Source organism: Harmonia axyridis, chromosome 3, assembly GCF_914767665.1.
Source record: "Harmonia axyridis chromosome 3, icHarAxyr1.1, whole genome shotgun sequence".
NCBI lineage: Eukaryota > Metazoa > Arthropoda > Insecta > Coleoptera > Coccinellidae > Harmonia > Harmonia axyridis.
The window spans coordinates 28,864,380-28,881,153 of record NC_059503.1 but is presented as its reverse complement, the minus strand read 5'-3'; the positions used below and the strand labels follow the sequence as shown (position 1 = coordinate 28,881,153).

The window sequence follows — 16,774 nt, the reverse complement described above, 5'->3', positions numbered from 1 at the left end:
ATGGTAGATTTCTGGGTGCAGAATTCGAAATAGCCCTCAGATTTTGTAAATCAAATATTTTTTCAGATATGCTACAAGAAGTATGATTTATTCGTAGTGTATGCTCGACGAACGATTTCCCAACATACGTTGAAATGTTTTACTTGGAAACTTTGAATAAAAAGGGAGCCCAATAACAACTAAGATAAGGGAGGAGTAGAAAATGCCATAAAGACTTGAGACAAGCATACTGATAAGATATACTACTATGGAAACTAGGAACCGGAAGGCAGATAATGCTATGAACCCGGATATACATACTACACTTTTACTGCCTTTTCGATTTGGTCTTACTGCAGTTATACTATTTTCTGCATCTTCAATAGAATCGTTATGTATTCGAAAAAGCTAGCGAGCGCTTATATTTTTACCCACTATTTGAAGATGATATCTTTCGAATCGTTTTCTCAAGAACACGTTGAAAAATAAAATGGAAAGACATTCTTCAGTATATTCGCCCTTCCATTTCATTCCAATATTAATTAATGTTGGGTTTCCCAAAACTCTAATCGATCGATCAATTCGTTGATTGTGGTTTGAATCTATGGGGATCAGAAAATGAACTGAGATTGATTTGATAGTGACAATTACCTCAATGAAAGTTTCGTGAAATCTGCATTGGAATCTTTCAATGGAAAAATGTGGCAAGAGCTGACGTAAATTCAGGAGTACACTTATTTCGAGTTTATTTTGATTCCTATTCAGGCAATTTCTCACGAAATTCCAAATGTAGATTTTTGTTTCAATTAACTTGATTTATGGTGGGTATTTATCCTTGTGATTTGCTCGATCGAATCATTTCTGTGTTCAATTTCACTTCATTTTTAACACTTTCAAACTACAGTCATCAAGTTGATCGTTCAATCAAAGTTTTATGAAACCCATCGTCATTCAAAAGCGCGCTCTCTCTCTCTCTCTCTCTCTCTCACACACACACACACACACATACACACACACAACACATGAAAACGAAGAATCAAATCATACATTCAAAAAGGATTTAACGCCGTTAGAACAACATTCATCAATTTGAAAATATTGAAAACCTAACGGTGTTAAATCCAGAGACCTTGGTGATAGTCTGTTTTGCTCCATTATTTCCACGTGTTCTCACCAATATCTCCTCCTCTTTTTTCCAATCTGACTACGTCTTTCACCTTGCAAAATGCTCTTTTGTCTCCTTATGTTTTTACTGCGATGGTTCTCAGAGTTATCTTATCCGCTGTTCTTAATGTTCTTATATCGATCAACTCTTGTTTCCACACCATAGTGCAGCACTGGTCTGCAGCAGGGTTATATTCGTTCTTCATCATCAACATTCATATGCTTGCTTCCCCAAACGATATGTCTCAAACAGCCAGATACAGGGTTTTTAAAAAATCATAAAATCGGTAATTTTTTCTCGACAACAAATTTATTGACGGATTCAGGTTCGCAATGAAATAGCATTTGTGGTAATCGAGTGTGAAATATCACGTCAGTCATGTGGCGACCGTTTTTGACGATGCATTGCTGGAGGCGTTCTTGGAAGTTCGAGTGGTCTCTCCTCCCCAACATCGTTCTATCAGCCTGGGCGACTTCCACGCCTCCTTCAAATCGTCCAGAGTTTGGGGCTTGTTGTAGTAAATAAGAGCATTGAGGTGTCCCCATAGGAAGAAATAAGCTAATTCCTCACTTCTACAAGTTTCGTGTCCAAGGCAGGTTTTGCGTTGGCTAGCGATGGCGACGCATTCCGTCACCGGGTGATCCGGAGTTTCTTCCTCCTCCCCACAGAATCTGCACACGTCATTTTCTGTTAGACCCATTCTCGTGAGGTTTCCTAAGGCGGCAATGCCCTTTGAGGAATCCAGTGAGGAGGTGTAGCATATTCTTACTAAGATCCAGATACTTCTTGGATCTTGTAGAGTTAAAATTTCAAAGAAACTTCTTGGAGTGATCCAGACCAGGAAGATTCCGCCAGAATTTTTGTCTTGCGGGTACCTCTCTTTCCTGAAACTCTCTCTTGTATGTGCATTTGTCTACACCACAGAAAAGTTTCGGGCCGATGAAAGGAGTTTGTGCTCCTCTTCTGGCAAGTGTGTTGGCCTCCTCATTCCTCATAATAGGAGATGTGAGTACTGAAATTTGAAGAGCGTCCGGCCTTTGTGCCGAATCCTGTATAACTGAGGCTTTGTTGACTTCAGCTTGATGTGTTCTATCAGATTGTTTCTGCTGGATATGTCCGATCTTGGGTAAATGAATCTCATAACGAAAAATTGGAAATTTTTGAAGTGCTTAGCTGGGTACATATCCGCCTGATTGACGCGTCGCGATCGAACCGTCCGGCGGATCGACGTCGTCGACGACCCGTTATCGTTCCGTTTGGCGCTCTGCAGGGAACGCCTCATCAATCATTAATTGCTAATTATGCGACCGGAGATAATGGGTCCCGCCCGACGACATCTGCCTTTCAATGAATAACTAATGGCCCGCTGGATCGCTGCTCAACCATTCGTGATCGATGGAAAAAGGTTCTAGCGGACCAGCAGGAATTATACCACAGAATGTAGTGGTATCTAATTTCTTTTTTTTAGATCAGGCTTGTACAAACTCCAACTCGCCAATTGATCTTTCCATACACGACCCACCTCTTGATTGTGCTGGCACAGTAAGAGCAAAAGGTTAGAGATATTATACACTGTGTCCGTAAAGTATGGAACAAATTCATTTTTAGCCAAACAGGCCATTTTAAGGAATAATCCTGAAACACCTCGATTTTTATTCTTTATTTTAATTCACCGTATTTTGAAATAATAATCTAATATACAGGGTGAATTACTTTCGAGTAATGACGTCACCGTCATTTTTTTTTGAAATGGAACACCCCCATTTTGTCTCAATTTTCCTATTACTCTAGCTGAGCTGATTCAAAAAATGTATCACATGTTGATTCCAATTGGTACAGGGTGGACAAAAATACAATATGATAATAATAATAATATTACATTCACGAATACCAAAAATATTGTAGTACTAAACTGTCATTAGACACCAATAAATTACTAAACAAATAATGACATTTCACAAAAAACTAGACGACTATGTTTTTTTTTTAAATTGATAAGAATTAATTTCTTTCATATAATGTCGCTAGACCACAAGTACCAAACATGTTTGGAAACATTAATCTGAAAATGTAACAAACTACAGGGTGTAACATTCAAACCAATTGCCGCTAGACAATTAGTATTTATGATAATAATGTTAATTTAACTAATAAAGAATGTTACGCGTTACTTTATGAGCACACACAAAACTATTTTATTTTTGTCCACCCTGTACCAATTGGAATCGACATGTGATACATTTTTGGAATCAGCTCAGCTAGAGTAATCAGAAAATTGAGACAAAATGGGGGTGTTCTATTGACAAAAAATGACGGTGACGTCATTATTCGAAAGTAATTCACCCTATATATTACATTATTATTTTAAAATACGGTAAATTAAAATCAAAAATCGAGGTGTTTCAGGATTAGTTCTTAAAATGGTCTGTTCAGCTAAAAATGAATTTGTTCCACAGTGTATGAACTAAGAGAGGAACAGTGTATGAACACAGTGTATGAACTAAGAGAGGAACTAAACACTTTTATGGAAATGAAGTAGACACCAGACATGTTCCAACCTTTGGGGATGATACATGGTTATCTAATTTGGCATTTTTTGGTCTATGTTACCAGTTACTTGAACAAATTAAATTTAAATATGCAGAAACAAGGACAATTTGCTTATGAGCAATTCACTCATGTCAAGTTTTCAAAAGCTAAATTCGGTAGTAGGAATATCGAATTCTTAAGGGGAAATCATATCATTTCCCTTCTCTGAGTGGCCATAAAAAATTCGACAAAAATACCCTACCTTCAACTCCTATTAATTCCTCATACTATTCATGTCTTCTTTTGAAGTGGATATGGAAATGTCGCTTCAGATCTAATCAATTGAGCTGCAAGCAAACGATGTTCTGAAAAATCTGTGTCGTGTGTTATCATTGCAATACCTCATGTGAAATATGTGCTACGCTCTCGTGATGTTTCGCGAACTACGTCTCGTGAATCGATGTATAATCGAATATTGTCTATGCTCTTGTGATATTATAACTGGTTATATACCGAATGAATTTTTAGAGTTGGATTAGTCAAAAATATCGAGATGGAAACATCTTACGGTTAAATGTTTCGATATAAGATTGATAGTTTTGAGGAACACGTCTATTTATACTGAAATCGAAATAGACCATACTCTTAGCATATCTTTAACGATCTTGACCTATCATCACGCTCTGGAACACGTTTTATGTCCAAATAATCATTAAAAATAACACAAATTGATTCGTGAGATTCAGACATATCGGCGAAATTCTCAACTGCTTTGGGATGCACGTAGGCACGTGTTTCTTCAAAATTGATTCTCTGCGAGCCTTATGTAACATTCTCAGCATTACGGCTCACAAAATTCCTGGTGCAATCCTTAATAGAATAATCTAAGGTTAATCTATTATGTCTTCGAGTAGTCTATTATGATATTCAAAAGGTGGCGCCATCTAGTCGAAGAATTTCGGAGGTCTGGTGAAATAAACGCAAAATAGGCAGAAACAAATCAATGATGTATTAATTCATCTCACATTAGGCGACCCACAAGGCTATATGCAGTTGTGACATATGTATAGCCGAAATTCAGCCTCAATTGAGGGCGCCCACCGTCGCCGATTACCAATTTCACACTGGCGAGATGCAGATTGATACGTGGAATCATTGCAAATGCTTTCTATCAGCCGAGCGCCCACAGCGACGCCCAAAACGTTGGCCGCCCACCCTGAGGTCCCAGATTGAAATTGATCATACCGATTGAAATTTGAACGCTGCTACGCCCTTGAGCTACATAGAAGTAGACGCACCGAATGGAGGATTCGCCCAAAATGCGGAATCGATGGAATTAACAAACAATTTTTTACCGTCTGACGGTTGAAAAGAAGACATGGACGTAACGTATGTCACGCTATCAATTTAGTTGAATGAATTCAATAATGGTATGTTTCACGTCAAAATATTACGAATTATGTTAATATGAAATTTGGATTTTTGGGCTATATATTTCAGAAGTGATTTTCGAGCAAATTTTAGGAAGGAAAGTTTATATGAGTATATAATATGTCAAAAACTGCATCGTTTCCGAGTTACTAGATACTGAAATGAAAACTGGTATGTATCGGGTGTGAAACTTTAGGTATTCATGAATTATCGTAAATATTCTTAAACTGATTTGGTTGAAATTTGGTAGTGTTATTGGAAGTAATAAGGCGCTTATTGATCCCTAACTAGATTGAAATTAGAAATTATTAGGTACATTGGTGTCTCAATCGGCACAACAGACAACAATATTGAGGAACAAAGTACGCCATAGATTTTTTTGGTATATATGCGTACAACTTTGCTTTCGCCGTTTTTCCGAAATTCGAGCCTTTATTGTACAAAACTGGTTATACAATTATGATGGCTGGCCACTACTTTCTCTCATCTTTTGGGCAGCGTACGAATCCCGCGTTGAAAAAACTGGTCATCTTTTGAAGCGATCCACGAATCGATCAAATTTTTTTCTTTATAAAACCAAATTCCAAGTATGTTTTGAACAATTTTGGAACATGGGGTCGAGCATTATCATGATGCGAAATCACTTAATCATGTATCTCGTTCTATTGCGGCCGTTTGTTTTTCAATGCTCGGCTCAAATGCATTAATTGTGTTCGATAACGACCGCCTGTGATTTTTTCAGTCGATTTCAACAACTCATAATACACTACGCCGAGCTGGTCCCACCAAAAACTGAGCATGACTTTGGAATCGTGAATATTCGCTTTGACCGTCGATGTGGAAGCATGGCGGGGATATACACATGATTTTCTGCGCTTGGGATTATCGTAATGAACCCATTTTTCGTCTTCAGTCACAATGCTATGCAGAAATCCCTTCTGTCTTTGCCTTGCAAGCAACTGTTCACAAGCAAACAAAAGTCGTTCAACATCTCTCGACTTCAACTCGTACGGCACCCAATTTCCTCATTTCAGGTGTTTCGAAATGGCTTATTGCGTCACTCCCAATGATCCTGCCAATTCTTGTTGCGTTTGACACGAGTCCTGATCAAGTAATGCCTCCAATTCTGCATCTTCGAAAGCCTTCTCTCTTCCACCGCCATGCTGCTCTTCAACGTCAAAATCACCGTTCTTGAAGCGTTGAAACCATTCTCGGCACGTTCTTTCACTAATAGCGGCCTCACCATAAGTATTTGAAAGCATTCTATGAGCCTCAGCCGTAAATTGCTTCCTATTAAAGCAGAAAATCAAACCTCCTGCAAATGACTAGAAAGCTGACATGCTTAATCGAGAATAACTTTATGATGCAAACACAAATCGTCTAATATTTCGATGGCGTATGTTTACAAATACCTTAGCTTATTGTATGAAATCTACACTATATTTATTTCGACTACCACGGAAGCAAAGTTGTACACCAATTGCTTTTTATTTCTTTTTTTCAAGATTGAGCAACTTGAAATACAATTTTTTTTGGTCTCATGTGTCTTTTTCAAATCTAGCTTCGTTTTCGAGAAAAAAAGCCTGCCTTGGAAACAAGGTACAATAAGGTAATTTGTTTCTCGTCAACGAAGCTTTATATGGAGAAAACACAATAGACTGAAAAGTTGTTTATTTAGTTGTTTAATCTAATAAAATAAAAACTACACAAAAACCTGCCTTTTTTTTCAATCTTCAACGGCCCCGTATTTCGAAACGACGCAACGGACATATGATTGTAAGGTCTCCTTTTCTTAAAACGACCTATCGAATCACTCACACACAAGTTACGTACCATAGTTAGAAATCAACCTGTGAAGATTGAATCCGAAATTCTGAAACCACGAATTCAATATATAATTCCCACGCATTCAGTTTGCCCCTTTCTAACGTCTGAATGCGTGGGAATTCCATATTGAATTCGTTGTTTCTACATACACTTAATGCAATCGTTGCGTTGCATTAATCGAAATACCCATATTTGAATGCGATACCAAACATTTCACCTCAGAAAAAGAACCCTCAACCTTGACGGTTCATGTCGCATTTCCTCGAGATAAAGCTCCTTTCGCCGATTGTAGGTACGCTTTCCAAACGTCGTAGAAAATCGTATCGGATCACGCCCCATAAAGACACAGTATTGCCGTCACCCGTCGACCTTTCTCAGCAACAAGTAAACATTTCCACCTTTCCCTTAAAAGGTCTAATTGCTTATTATATCAATCGCGCTCGTAAAACGATCGAATCGCGTGGTGGCACGTCATCTTCGACTTCGTTTCCTAGGCAAGCCCATGCACGTACGTATTAAGCGGGTTATAGGGGGTATTGAAGCGGAGAAAATGGGAAGAAATTGGTCCCGGAACAGTTTGAGAGTACCTACTGCAAATTTTACACATTTTTTCGATGAAAAGCGACTTAGAAAAAAAGTATTATTCCCCTTGCAACTAGGCTATATCAGAGTAATGCTGAAAATACATATTTATTTATTTATTTATTTTAATCATACACCGAGGCCAATTGAAGAATGGGAAAATTTTTTTTTCACAAAAACAGAAGACGCTGCTATTTACAGAAACAATTTGCAGTCATCTACACAAAGGAGGAAAAAAGTTGACTAATACAAAAAAATATCATTTATGTGAATGATGAAAAGGAGTGGTCCAACTATAGACTCATGTGGAACACCAAAGGATAGCATATTTAGGTTCAGTGTTCTGATTTCAGATCGGCTGGTAAGCCGATCTGAAATCAGAACACTGAACCTAAAGTCTTCTGTTGGCAAGATAAGACACAAAACCGAACGGTTGCAGATAGCAGGAAAACAAAAATTTGAAGGGGACAACCTGTAAATCATGGTCAAAGAAAAGCCAGAATTTCATCGGACCCACTGTCATTCTTGCCTTGCACTTTTTTAGGGGCCTGAGCTCCGAGTCCCTAGCTATGTCAGGAACAGTTTGTAGATAGGAGACATTAATAATATCAATGTTGGAGGAATTAAGGATTAAAGGTAAAATAAATAATTGAGCTGGAACCGCACGTTAAAAAAATTGAATTTAGTACAGGGTCCGGCAAAAAAACCTCCCTGATTTCAATAGGCATTTGCAAAAAGAATAAGAAACATATAGAACAATTACTTATATTTGTGAATAGCCTATATGATGCCATTTTACATCACTTAGTACACTTTACTTGGTTTTGAAAATTATGTCTGATAAATGATGTCCCCCATTGTTAAGACATTCATGACATTTCCTGGCCCCCAAGGTCACCCGAACTATCACCTTGTGATTTCTTTCTGTGGGGGTACCTAAAGGCTGAAGTGTACAAACATCGTCCCAGAACTCTGCAAGAACTAAAAGATGCCATTAGGCAGGAAGTGGCAGCAATTCCAAGGCTTCCGAAGAACTATGGACAACTTCAGGGAAAGACTTAGTGAATGTCTTGACAATGGGGGACATCATTTATCAGACATAATTTTCAAAACCAAGTAAAGTGTACTAAGTGATGTAAAATGACATCATATAGGCTATTCACAAATATAAGTAATTGTTCTATATGTTTCTTATTCCTTTTGCAAATGCCTATTGAAATCAGGGAGGTTTTTTTGCCGGACCCTGTACAATCATAGCATTCCATAAATTCATTCCATAAATCTTTGTAATGATGATAATCTAGATCCAATTATAAAAATTTCAATAGGTCAAGCTAGGGCACATATGAAAAGAGGATACCTCATGTACCTGATAAAACATGTATCCTTTCCTGTAATGAGCAAGCGTTCATTAAGCTGCATTTTCCTATTCAGTGCGAAGCTCAGTCTGCCCTACACATTTTTCTGACTTGTAAAGAGTAAACCGATGCAAAGATGCGAGATTGGAGTTTTCTATAGCAGGGCATTGAATCATTTATTCGATTATGTATGGAAGGCTACATCTGGTGAATGGCTTTGTCGACTTTGCTGACACGTAGGTACTCGTCTGTGACGAAATTTTCAATCGCTAATGCGAGGTTAAAATATGTCTTCAATGTTGCGTTGCTATACACTTCTTAGCTTAAGACTATATCTACAAATAGTCCCACATATTATTGCCACTAAAGCGAGGGAAGTTTGTATGATTAAGAAGTCGAACAGTTTTGGCAAGAGTCCATGTTTTAAAGTGATACTTTTCGGAGAAATCATAGTTTAGTGTTTTATTGTTCTATTGATATTGTATATTCTAAGACAAGATCTTCAATAGAAGAAGGGGTTAACCAGGACTGGATCTTCTGTCGTGCAACGGGGAGATAAAATTGAAATTTACTTTCCTCATAATAAACGCGAATTGGATGGCTCCATCGAAAACAACTTCCTAAAAATATGATTGGAAAGGAAGTGGATAGATAAAACAAGATGGAACAATTCCATCTTAATCCCCACCCGAGTGTGGTGGCCGCCTCAAAATGATCTAGTGCTCGAGTACAAACACCAAACAATACAATTATTCGATAAGAGTTCAGTCTAATCAAAGCTGTAAAGTTAACTACATTGCATTGCAACCGTCTTCTATGATGATGCAATCTTATGACGATGGTGGTATTTAAAGTGTAAATAGGCTGATGAACTAGCGCTAAACATACGGATTTCAAGAAATCTTTTTGATATTTTCATAGTTTTGTGTAATTCTTTTACATTTTGATAAGGCTGCTGAGCCTCAGAAAGATATAGGTCTTTAGCAAGTCGAAACCAATCAATCCTTAAAAAAGACATTTAATCAAATCTGTACGATTAATCATTGGCCATAATTGTCGGCATTTCTTAGAACAATTCCATCTCAGCCCCAACCAGGTGTGTTGGCCGCCTCAAAATGATCTAGTGCTCGAGTACAAACACCACAATTATTCGACAACAGTTCAGTCAAATCAAAGCTGTAAAGTTAATGCCCGCCACTCACGAAGCGTTTTTTCGAGCGTTTGGCAGCAAGCTTCGAGAAGATTCCAGCTCTGGACACGCCCGTCGACTGTAAATCAGAGTATGAACTTGACTGCCCGACTGGAATCTCTTCGACGCTTGCTACCAAACGCTCGAAAAAACGCTTCGGGAGTGGCGGGCATAACAGCATTGCAACCGTTTTCTATGATGACGGTGGTATTTGAAGTGTAAATAAGGTAGTGAGCAAACGCTAAACATCCTGATTTCAAGCACTCTTTTTGATATTTTCATAGCTTTGACATTTTATTTGGTACACCACATAAGTCTGCTGAGCCTCAGAAGGATATAGGTCTTTAGCAAGTTGAAACCAATAAATCCTCCGAAAAGACATTTAATCAAATCTGATCCATTGATCACCGTCTATAATTGTCGGCATTTCTTAGAACAATTCCATCTCAACCCCCAACCAAGTGTGTAGGCCGCCTCGAAATGATCTAGTGCTCCGGCAAAAACCACGATAAATCATTGCCAGGTCGATTTGTCTTCGTCAAGAAGGAATTTCAGCGTCCTACGTAAATTATCGAAGTCGCCGAGTTAAAACCGTCGTACGGCATTCTCCGATGGCGCGTTTCTTGGGCAACCGCTGCTGCGGTATTCCGATTTTTCCGCCGGACGGAACGTGTTGATCAATCCGTGCAATTCACGGGTATTGCACAAAATTCCATTCGGGCCTGCCTTATCTCTCCGCATCTTACACGTCGGTGTCGACACAGCGCCTGTTGCGACGTTCGCCATTCATCGAAACGGCTCGAGATTTTGATTTAACGGGTTATTTCATGCATGACGTGCTGAAGAAACGCATTCTGGTCGTTCTGGAAAAGGCGATAGCAATTTTTTCGCTGATTTGCGAGAAAATTTTTGAGATGTTTTTTGTAGTCCTACTTTTTTGTGATGATTAAATCAGTTTATCGAGTCTCTATTAATTTTCACTACAGGAGGTACCAAAACTTCTAATCTTAGAATAATTTGGATTTTCCCGAGAATTACTAGAGAATAGTTTGATTTTTTTTCTCGAAATCGATAGCACATATGACAAAACTACAAAAAAAACTAAAAAGTGTTGTAGAATTGGACTTAAGTTTACACACAAGTATCCTCATTGTAGAAAGTCAATATTTTTAATTTGCGAATAATTTTTTTTTTTTTTGTAACTTTTCGTTTTTCGCAAAGAATTGATGATATCCATGTAGGCTTGGTCAATCGATCGTCTAGAGGTCTTTTTCTCCGTGACTTTGTTGGATTTGTAATAATCAAACTCTTTTGAATTATTTACATCTATTTACAAAGCCACAATTATACAGTGCAAACTCAGTATTGAGAAGATCTTAATTACAAGTTTCTCACTACGGTACTGAATTTCGCCTTTAACTCGTTTGTTGATTACTCGAAACGTCTTGGATTATCACGTCTTCGTCGTACTTCAAGTTTTCGGTCGTCTCGTCTTTAACTTGTTCGCGACTCGTCTTAATCTAGTCCGCGAAACGTCTTTTCGTCTTACGTCTTAAGTTGACCGCCCGAACTTGACTCGTCTTCGACTTAAGTTAAACTGTAGCCGTCTTCGGCTTAATTTGAACTGTCTCCCTGCCGATTGGAACTTACCCTGTCTCGAATATCGACCTCCCTTCTTTCGGCTTGACCACACCCTTAGGGAAAGTACCATCCCCTAGTCCAATAAGAGCTTTGCCGTACCGCCCACAAAGATCTTCGCGGATTCCTGGAAATCGAATATTCTCGAAGGACTAGTACCTGATACACAGATGTAACACATCTGGTACAACCGTCTTGTTCTCGAACTTTCCCAACCCCCCAAATCTTGAAGAGATTTACAACTCCATGACATATCTTCGACACCTCGAAGAATTACACATCCTTTTTACATTATATGTACAATAACAATTCGTTCCCTGTAAATTCATTGAAACTGTCATGCCCTCGACACTAGAAGAAACTAATAGGTCTCCAAGCATCCGGTTGACCATCTCAATTATTTACAGGGAACAATAACTGGATCCTACATCTACAATATACAAAGCACTGCTATATTTTTCAAATATTCGTGAAAAACCTACCGAAAATCATTATGGACGAAATCATTGGACAGGTTAAGATCAAAGGCCGAGGATATAGAATGGGAAATGAAGAAATTAAAATTTTGTGTTATGCGGACGATGCCGTCATAATTTCAGAAGATGAAGATAACCTCCAGAGACTCCTCTACGCCTTCGAAAGAGCGGCTGAATCTTTCAACATGATTATTTCCACCAAAAAACCCAATGCCTCTCTATATCCAGGGAACCAAGGAGATGCAAGCTAGCAGTATATAATAAAAGCATAGAGCAGGTTATGTTATACACATACCTTGGTTCCAATATAACAAGTAGAAGAAATCTGAAGGAGAAGGTGAATAGCCAAATTACAAAAGCCTCGTTGATATCGGGATACTTGCGCGACGTAATATGGAGGAACAAATATCGGGTGTCCCAAACTCGATGGCCTATTAGACGTTTCTGGAAAACTAATCATAATTTTGAGCTGAAAATTTGCATATTGGGGTTTGAGACAATGATCTTTCTCCCTAAAATATTTTCAGAACTCTACAACTTCCGGTTATACCGGAAACAGACTACTACTTCCTTATTTCAAATGGCACACCCAGTATATTATTGCATCATTAGATAGCTTTTTTGTTGGCAATTTCGGCAATATGCCATACCTTGGGTAAAAATTCAACGGTTCATGAGTTATTGGGATTCTTATGAAAAAAAAGATGGCGATGAGGACTCACATTTTTTTGAATATTTCAGCAGAAAAAGCCTTTTTCGAAAAAAATTTGTTTTGTTTCGTTTACGCAAATACGTAGTATTATAAGACTGTTTTCGGCTTGGACCAAAAATGTACAGGGTGTTTATAAGAGGATCATGAACTTGGACAACTCAAATTCATCAAAACTCAAGATTTTCAAATTAGAACCTATATTTTTTATTATTTCAGTCGATTCTACGTACAAAAATAAGGAGGGTTACTTCAGCAAACCCTATACCTAAAATGAATACTTCAAGAGTTATCGGGGAAGAACTTCAAATGAGGAAAAACCGCTATTTATAACTGTGGGAATAACTGTCTGTGACTTCCGTAAAACACAGAAAGAAAATAAAATTCGATGTTTGGATAACTAAATTTTACATTTCATGGATTTCAATTAATTTTTCGTTGGTATTGTTGAGAAATCCATAAACCAATACAATTTTTAATTACGAATAATTCATTACAATTCTTGATATGTAAAATTTAGTTATGGAAACATCGAATTTTATTTTCTTTCTGTGTTTTACGGAAGTAACAGACAGTTATTCCCACAGTTATAAATAGCGGTTTTTCCTCATTTGAACTTCTTCCCCGATAACTCTTGAAGTATTCATTTTAGGTAAAGGGTTTGCTGAAGTAACCCCCACTATTTTTGTGCGTAGAATCGACTGAAATAATAAAAAATATAGGTTCTAATTTGAAAATCTTGAGTTTTGATGAATTTGAGTTGTCCAAGTTCATGATCCTCTTATAAACACCCTGTACATTTTTGGTCCAAGCCGAAAACAGTCTTATAATACTACGTATTTGCGTAAACGAAACAAAACAAATTTTTTTCGAAAAAGGCTTTTTCTGCTGAAATATTCAAAAAAATGTGAGTCCTCATCGCCATCTTTTTTTTCATAAGAATCCCAATAACTCATGAACCGTTGAATTTTTACCCAAGGTATGGCATATTGCCGAAATTGCCAACAAAAAAAGCTATCTAATGATGCAATAATATACTGGGTGTGCCATTTGAAATAAGGAAGTAGTAGTCTGTTTCCGTTATAACCGGAAGTTGTAGAGATCTGAAAATATTTTAGGGAGAAAGATCATTGTCTCAAACCCCAATATGCAAATTTTCAGCTCAAAATTATGATTAGTTTTCCAGAAACGTCTAATAGGCCATCGAGTTTGGGACACCCGATATATGCGCCTATCAAGCAAGGTCAGAATATACAAGACTTGTGTTAGGCCAATCATGACGTATGGTATTGAAGCAAGAGCCGAAAATGCCGAAACCAAGAGACAGCTAAGAACAAAGGAGATGAGAGTGCTGAGACAAATAACAGGCTATTCATTACCCGACCATAAGAGAAATGAAGAGATTAGAGATATCTGCGGGATAAAAGATGTAGTGGGATGGGCAAGGATAAGGCGCAGAAATTGGAGAGACCATGTGGATAGGATGCCTGATAACCGACTGCCCAAAATAGCAAAAACGGAAAGGCCTAACACCGTAAGACTTCCAGGAAGACCACTAAAGCGCTGGTATGAGAGTTGGATCTCTGCTTCCCAGGAATGAGGAATATTGTGGGAAACACAGGACTTTGTCCTGCGTATGAAGAAGAAGAAACAGAATCGGAAAAAATTCGGATAATCTTCCAGATATTATCGATTTGTACATTACGCAAATCGGTAAAACATTTTCTGTTGACTATCCAAAAGGACCAAAACGTGTTAGTTCAGCCAGCACGTTATGCAAAAAATAAGCCCTTCAATTGAACTCCCAAAAAATCTATCTGTGTCGATACCACGTTGGTGCTTTCCTCCATTTTTTCGATATATTATACAAGAAGGAAATAAATGGCTTCGAAAATTTCACTGATGTCTATTGATACGATTTATTAATAACAAAAAAGTATGCTTAGGAACAAGCGTAAATACTCTTTGTCAGTTCATTGTCAATAGGTACTCTTATTATCACACTAACGCGCATGCGTTTCCATTGCAATAAGCAATAATGAATATGATAATTCATCGAAGAATGTCGGGCATATAAAACTCATGAATTTCATATTACGACAACAACTACCTTATTTCCATATTATCCATGATATAATTCCGATAGATTTTTGTTCTATACTAAAAAAAAACCACTGTGGTAACGAATTACTGCTGATGTTATGCTTATATTATTCCATTTTGAACTACTCTTTATGTAATATTGGGAATAAGTATTTAAAAAGTCGAAAGCCGAAGGCATCATGAGACAAAGAGAAGAATTGTTTTCGTTGAAATATATACAAACCATATATTCTGTTGTTTTTGTTGAAACAACAGCTTGGCCGTACAAACTCCAGGATCCTATAGGATTTCTTTCTAATTAGTTTCGTAATGATGTTTTTCAAGATGGATTCCATTTCATCATTCATCAGAAACTACGTTAAAAAACATAATTGAATTTTTTATGGCTATCTGTTTTGATACTCGTTTATCGACTAATTGGTAGATATTGCATCGAGTGTCGATCAACTCAACTAAATATTGCTCATTAATGGCGATAATGCGATAAAATAACCTTGCTCAAGATACAGGATGTTTATCTTGCAGTTTTTAATTGTGATATTTTTTTACAGGTTAAATTAGAAAAAGTTCTTGGAGTCACTGTCAACAGCAACGTAGCCTTAGATTCAAACAACAATGGCTCAGTGGCGTATCCGGCTGGGTGAGTTTCCCTTTTTGAATGCATCTTGTACAATGTACAGGATTCAGTTGGTGGACTTGATAAATGTTTAATGCGATTTTGAGAAAACATACAACAATTTTCTATTCTACTACAAACTGAAGATATGGGATGATCAAATTAAAAAAGATCTATTTTCTTCAAGTTTATTTTGAAATCGTTGAAGTAGAAAGAAATTAGATCACTCATGAAAGTGTCGAATCCAGAATCGAAGGATACAAACCCGTCCGCTATCTGGAGCTTTCCTCAGAAAATATAGAAGCTGTATGCATTAAAGCAAAAATGCTTTGCTACACCACTACACTCTGATCTTCCGAACACAAACAAAATATCATGATTTTTAAAAGCTTAAAGTAAAAGAATCAAATTTTTAAAAATATCTGATAAAAAATGTGAAGATGTGACACACGTATAGACCGGAGTTTTTCAACGGGCATGCGCTAATTACAACATTGGAGACCACATATATTCTGCTTTAATTTTCTATATTACTTTCTGATAATCAAACACAACACATAATTACAGTTCGAAACTGTTATTTAATATTTATTTGCAAAAATTAAAATTTTACAGGGAACTTGAAATCGTTTTCTATACAGGTTGAGTCACAGCGATGGCCTATTAGGCATTTGTGGAAAACTAATCATAATTTTGTAATGAAAATTTGCAAATTGGGGTTTGACACAATGATCCTTCTGAAAATATTTTCAGACCTCTACAACTACTACATTCTTATTTCAAATGGCACAATCAGTAAATTATTGGATTATTAAATAGCTTATTTTGATGATAATTTCAGTAATATGCCATAACTTGAGTAAAAAATGGTGACTCACATTTCCTTTAATATACCTACGGATTTTTTTTTGTCGAAAAATCCTTTTGATTTTGAAATCCCCTTCTGCAATGCAGGGATAAATCTACTTTCCAATAAAAAAAACATATTTTGGCAATAAACTCAGGTTTCAAATCACTTTTTTTATCTGATTTGAATCTAGCGTTGAAAAGCTTATAAATATCATGGCGTCAGATGATAGTAGGCAAAATCGAGATAGATAGCCTATGAAAGCGATTCTCAAACTGGGGCGCGTCCCCTAAGGAGGGTGCAAAAGAGATTCTGCATTCAAAAA

The 16,774-nt window shown here is 37.2% G+C and overlaps 1 protein-coding gene across 19 annotated transcripts in view; it reads left to right on the top strand.

Moving 5' to 3' along the window:
* LOC123676572 (mitogen-activated protein kinase-binding protein 1) overlaps nucleotides 1–16,774 on the top strand; it is a 127,763-nt gene that overhangs the window by 74,641 nt on the left and 36,348 nt on the right. For all 19 annotated transcript variants that reach the window (XM_045612561.1, XM_045612559.1, XM_045612557.1 and 16 more), the window contains one exon: nucleotides 15,538–15,626. In XM_045612561.1, coding sequence (XP_045468517.1) covers nucleotides 15,538–15,626 — 89 coding nt within the window. The remainder of the gene's footprint in view (nucleotides 1–15,537; nucleotides 15,627–16,774) is intronic.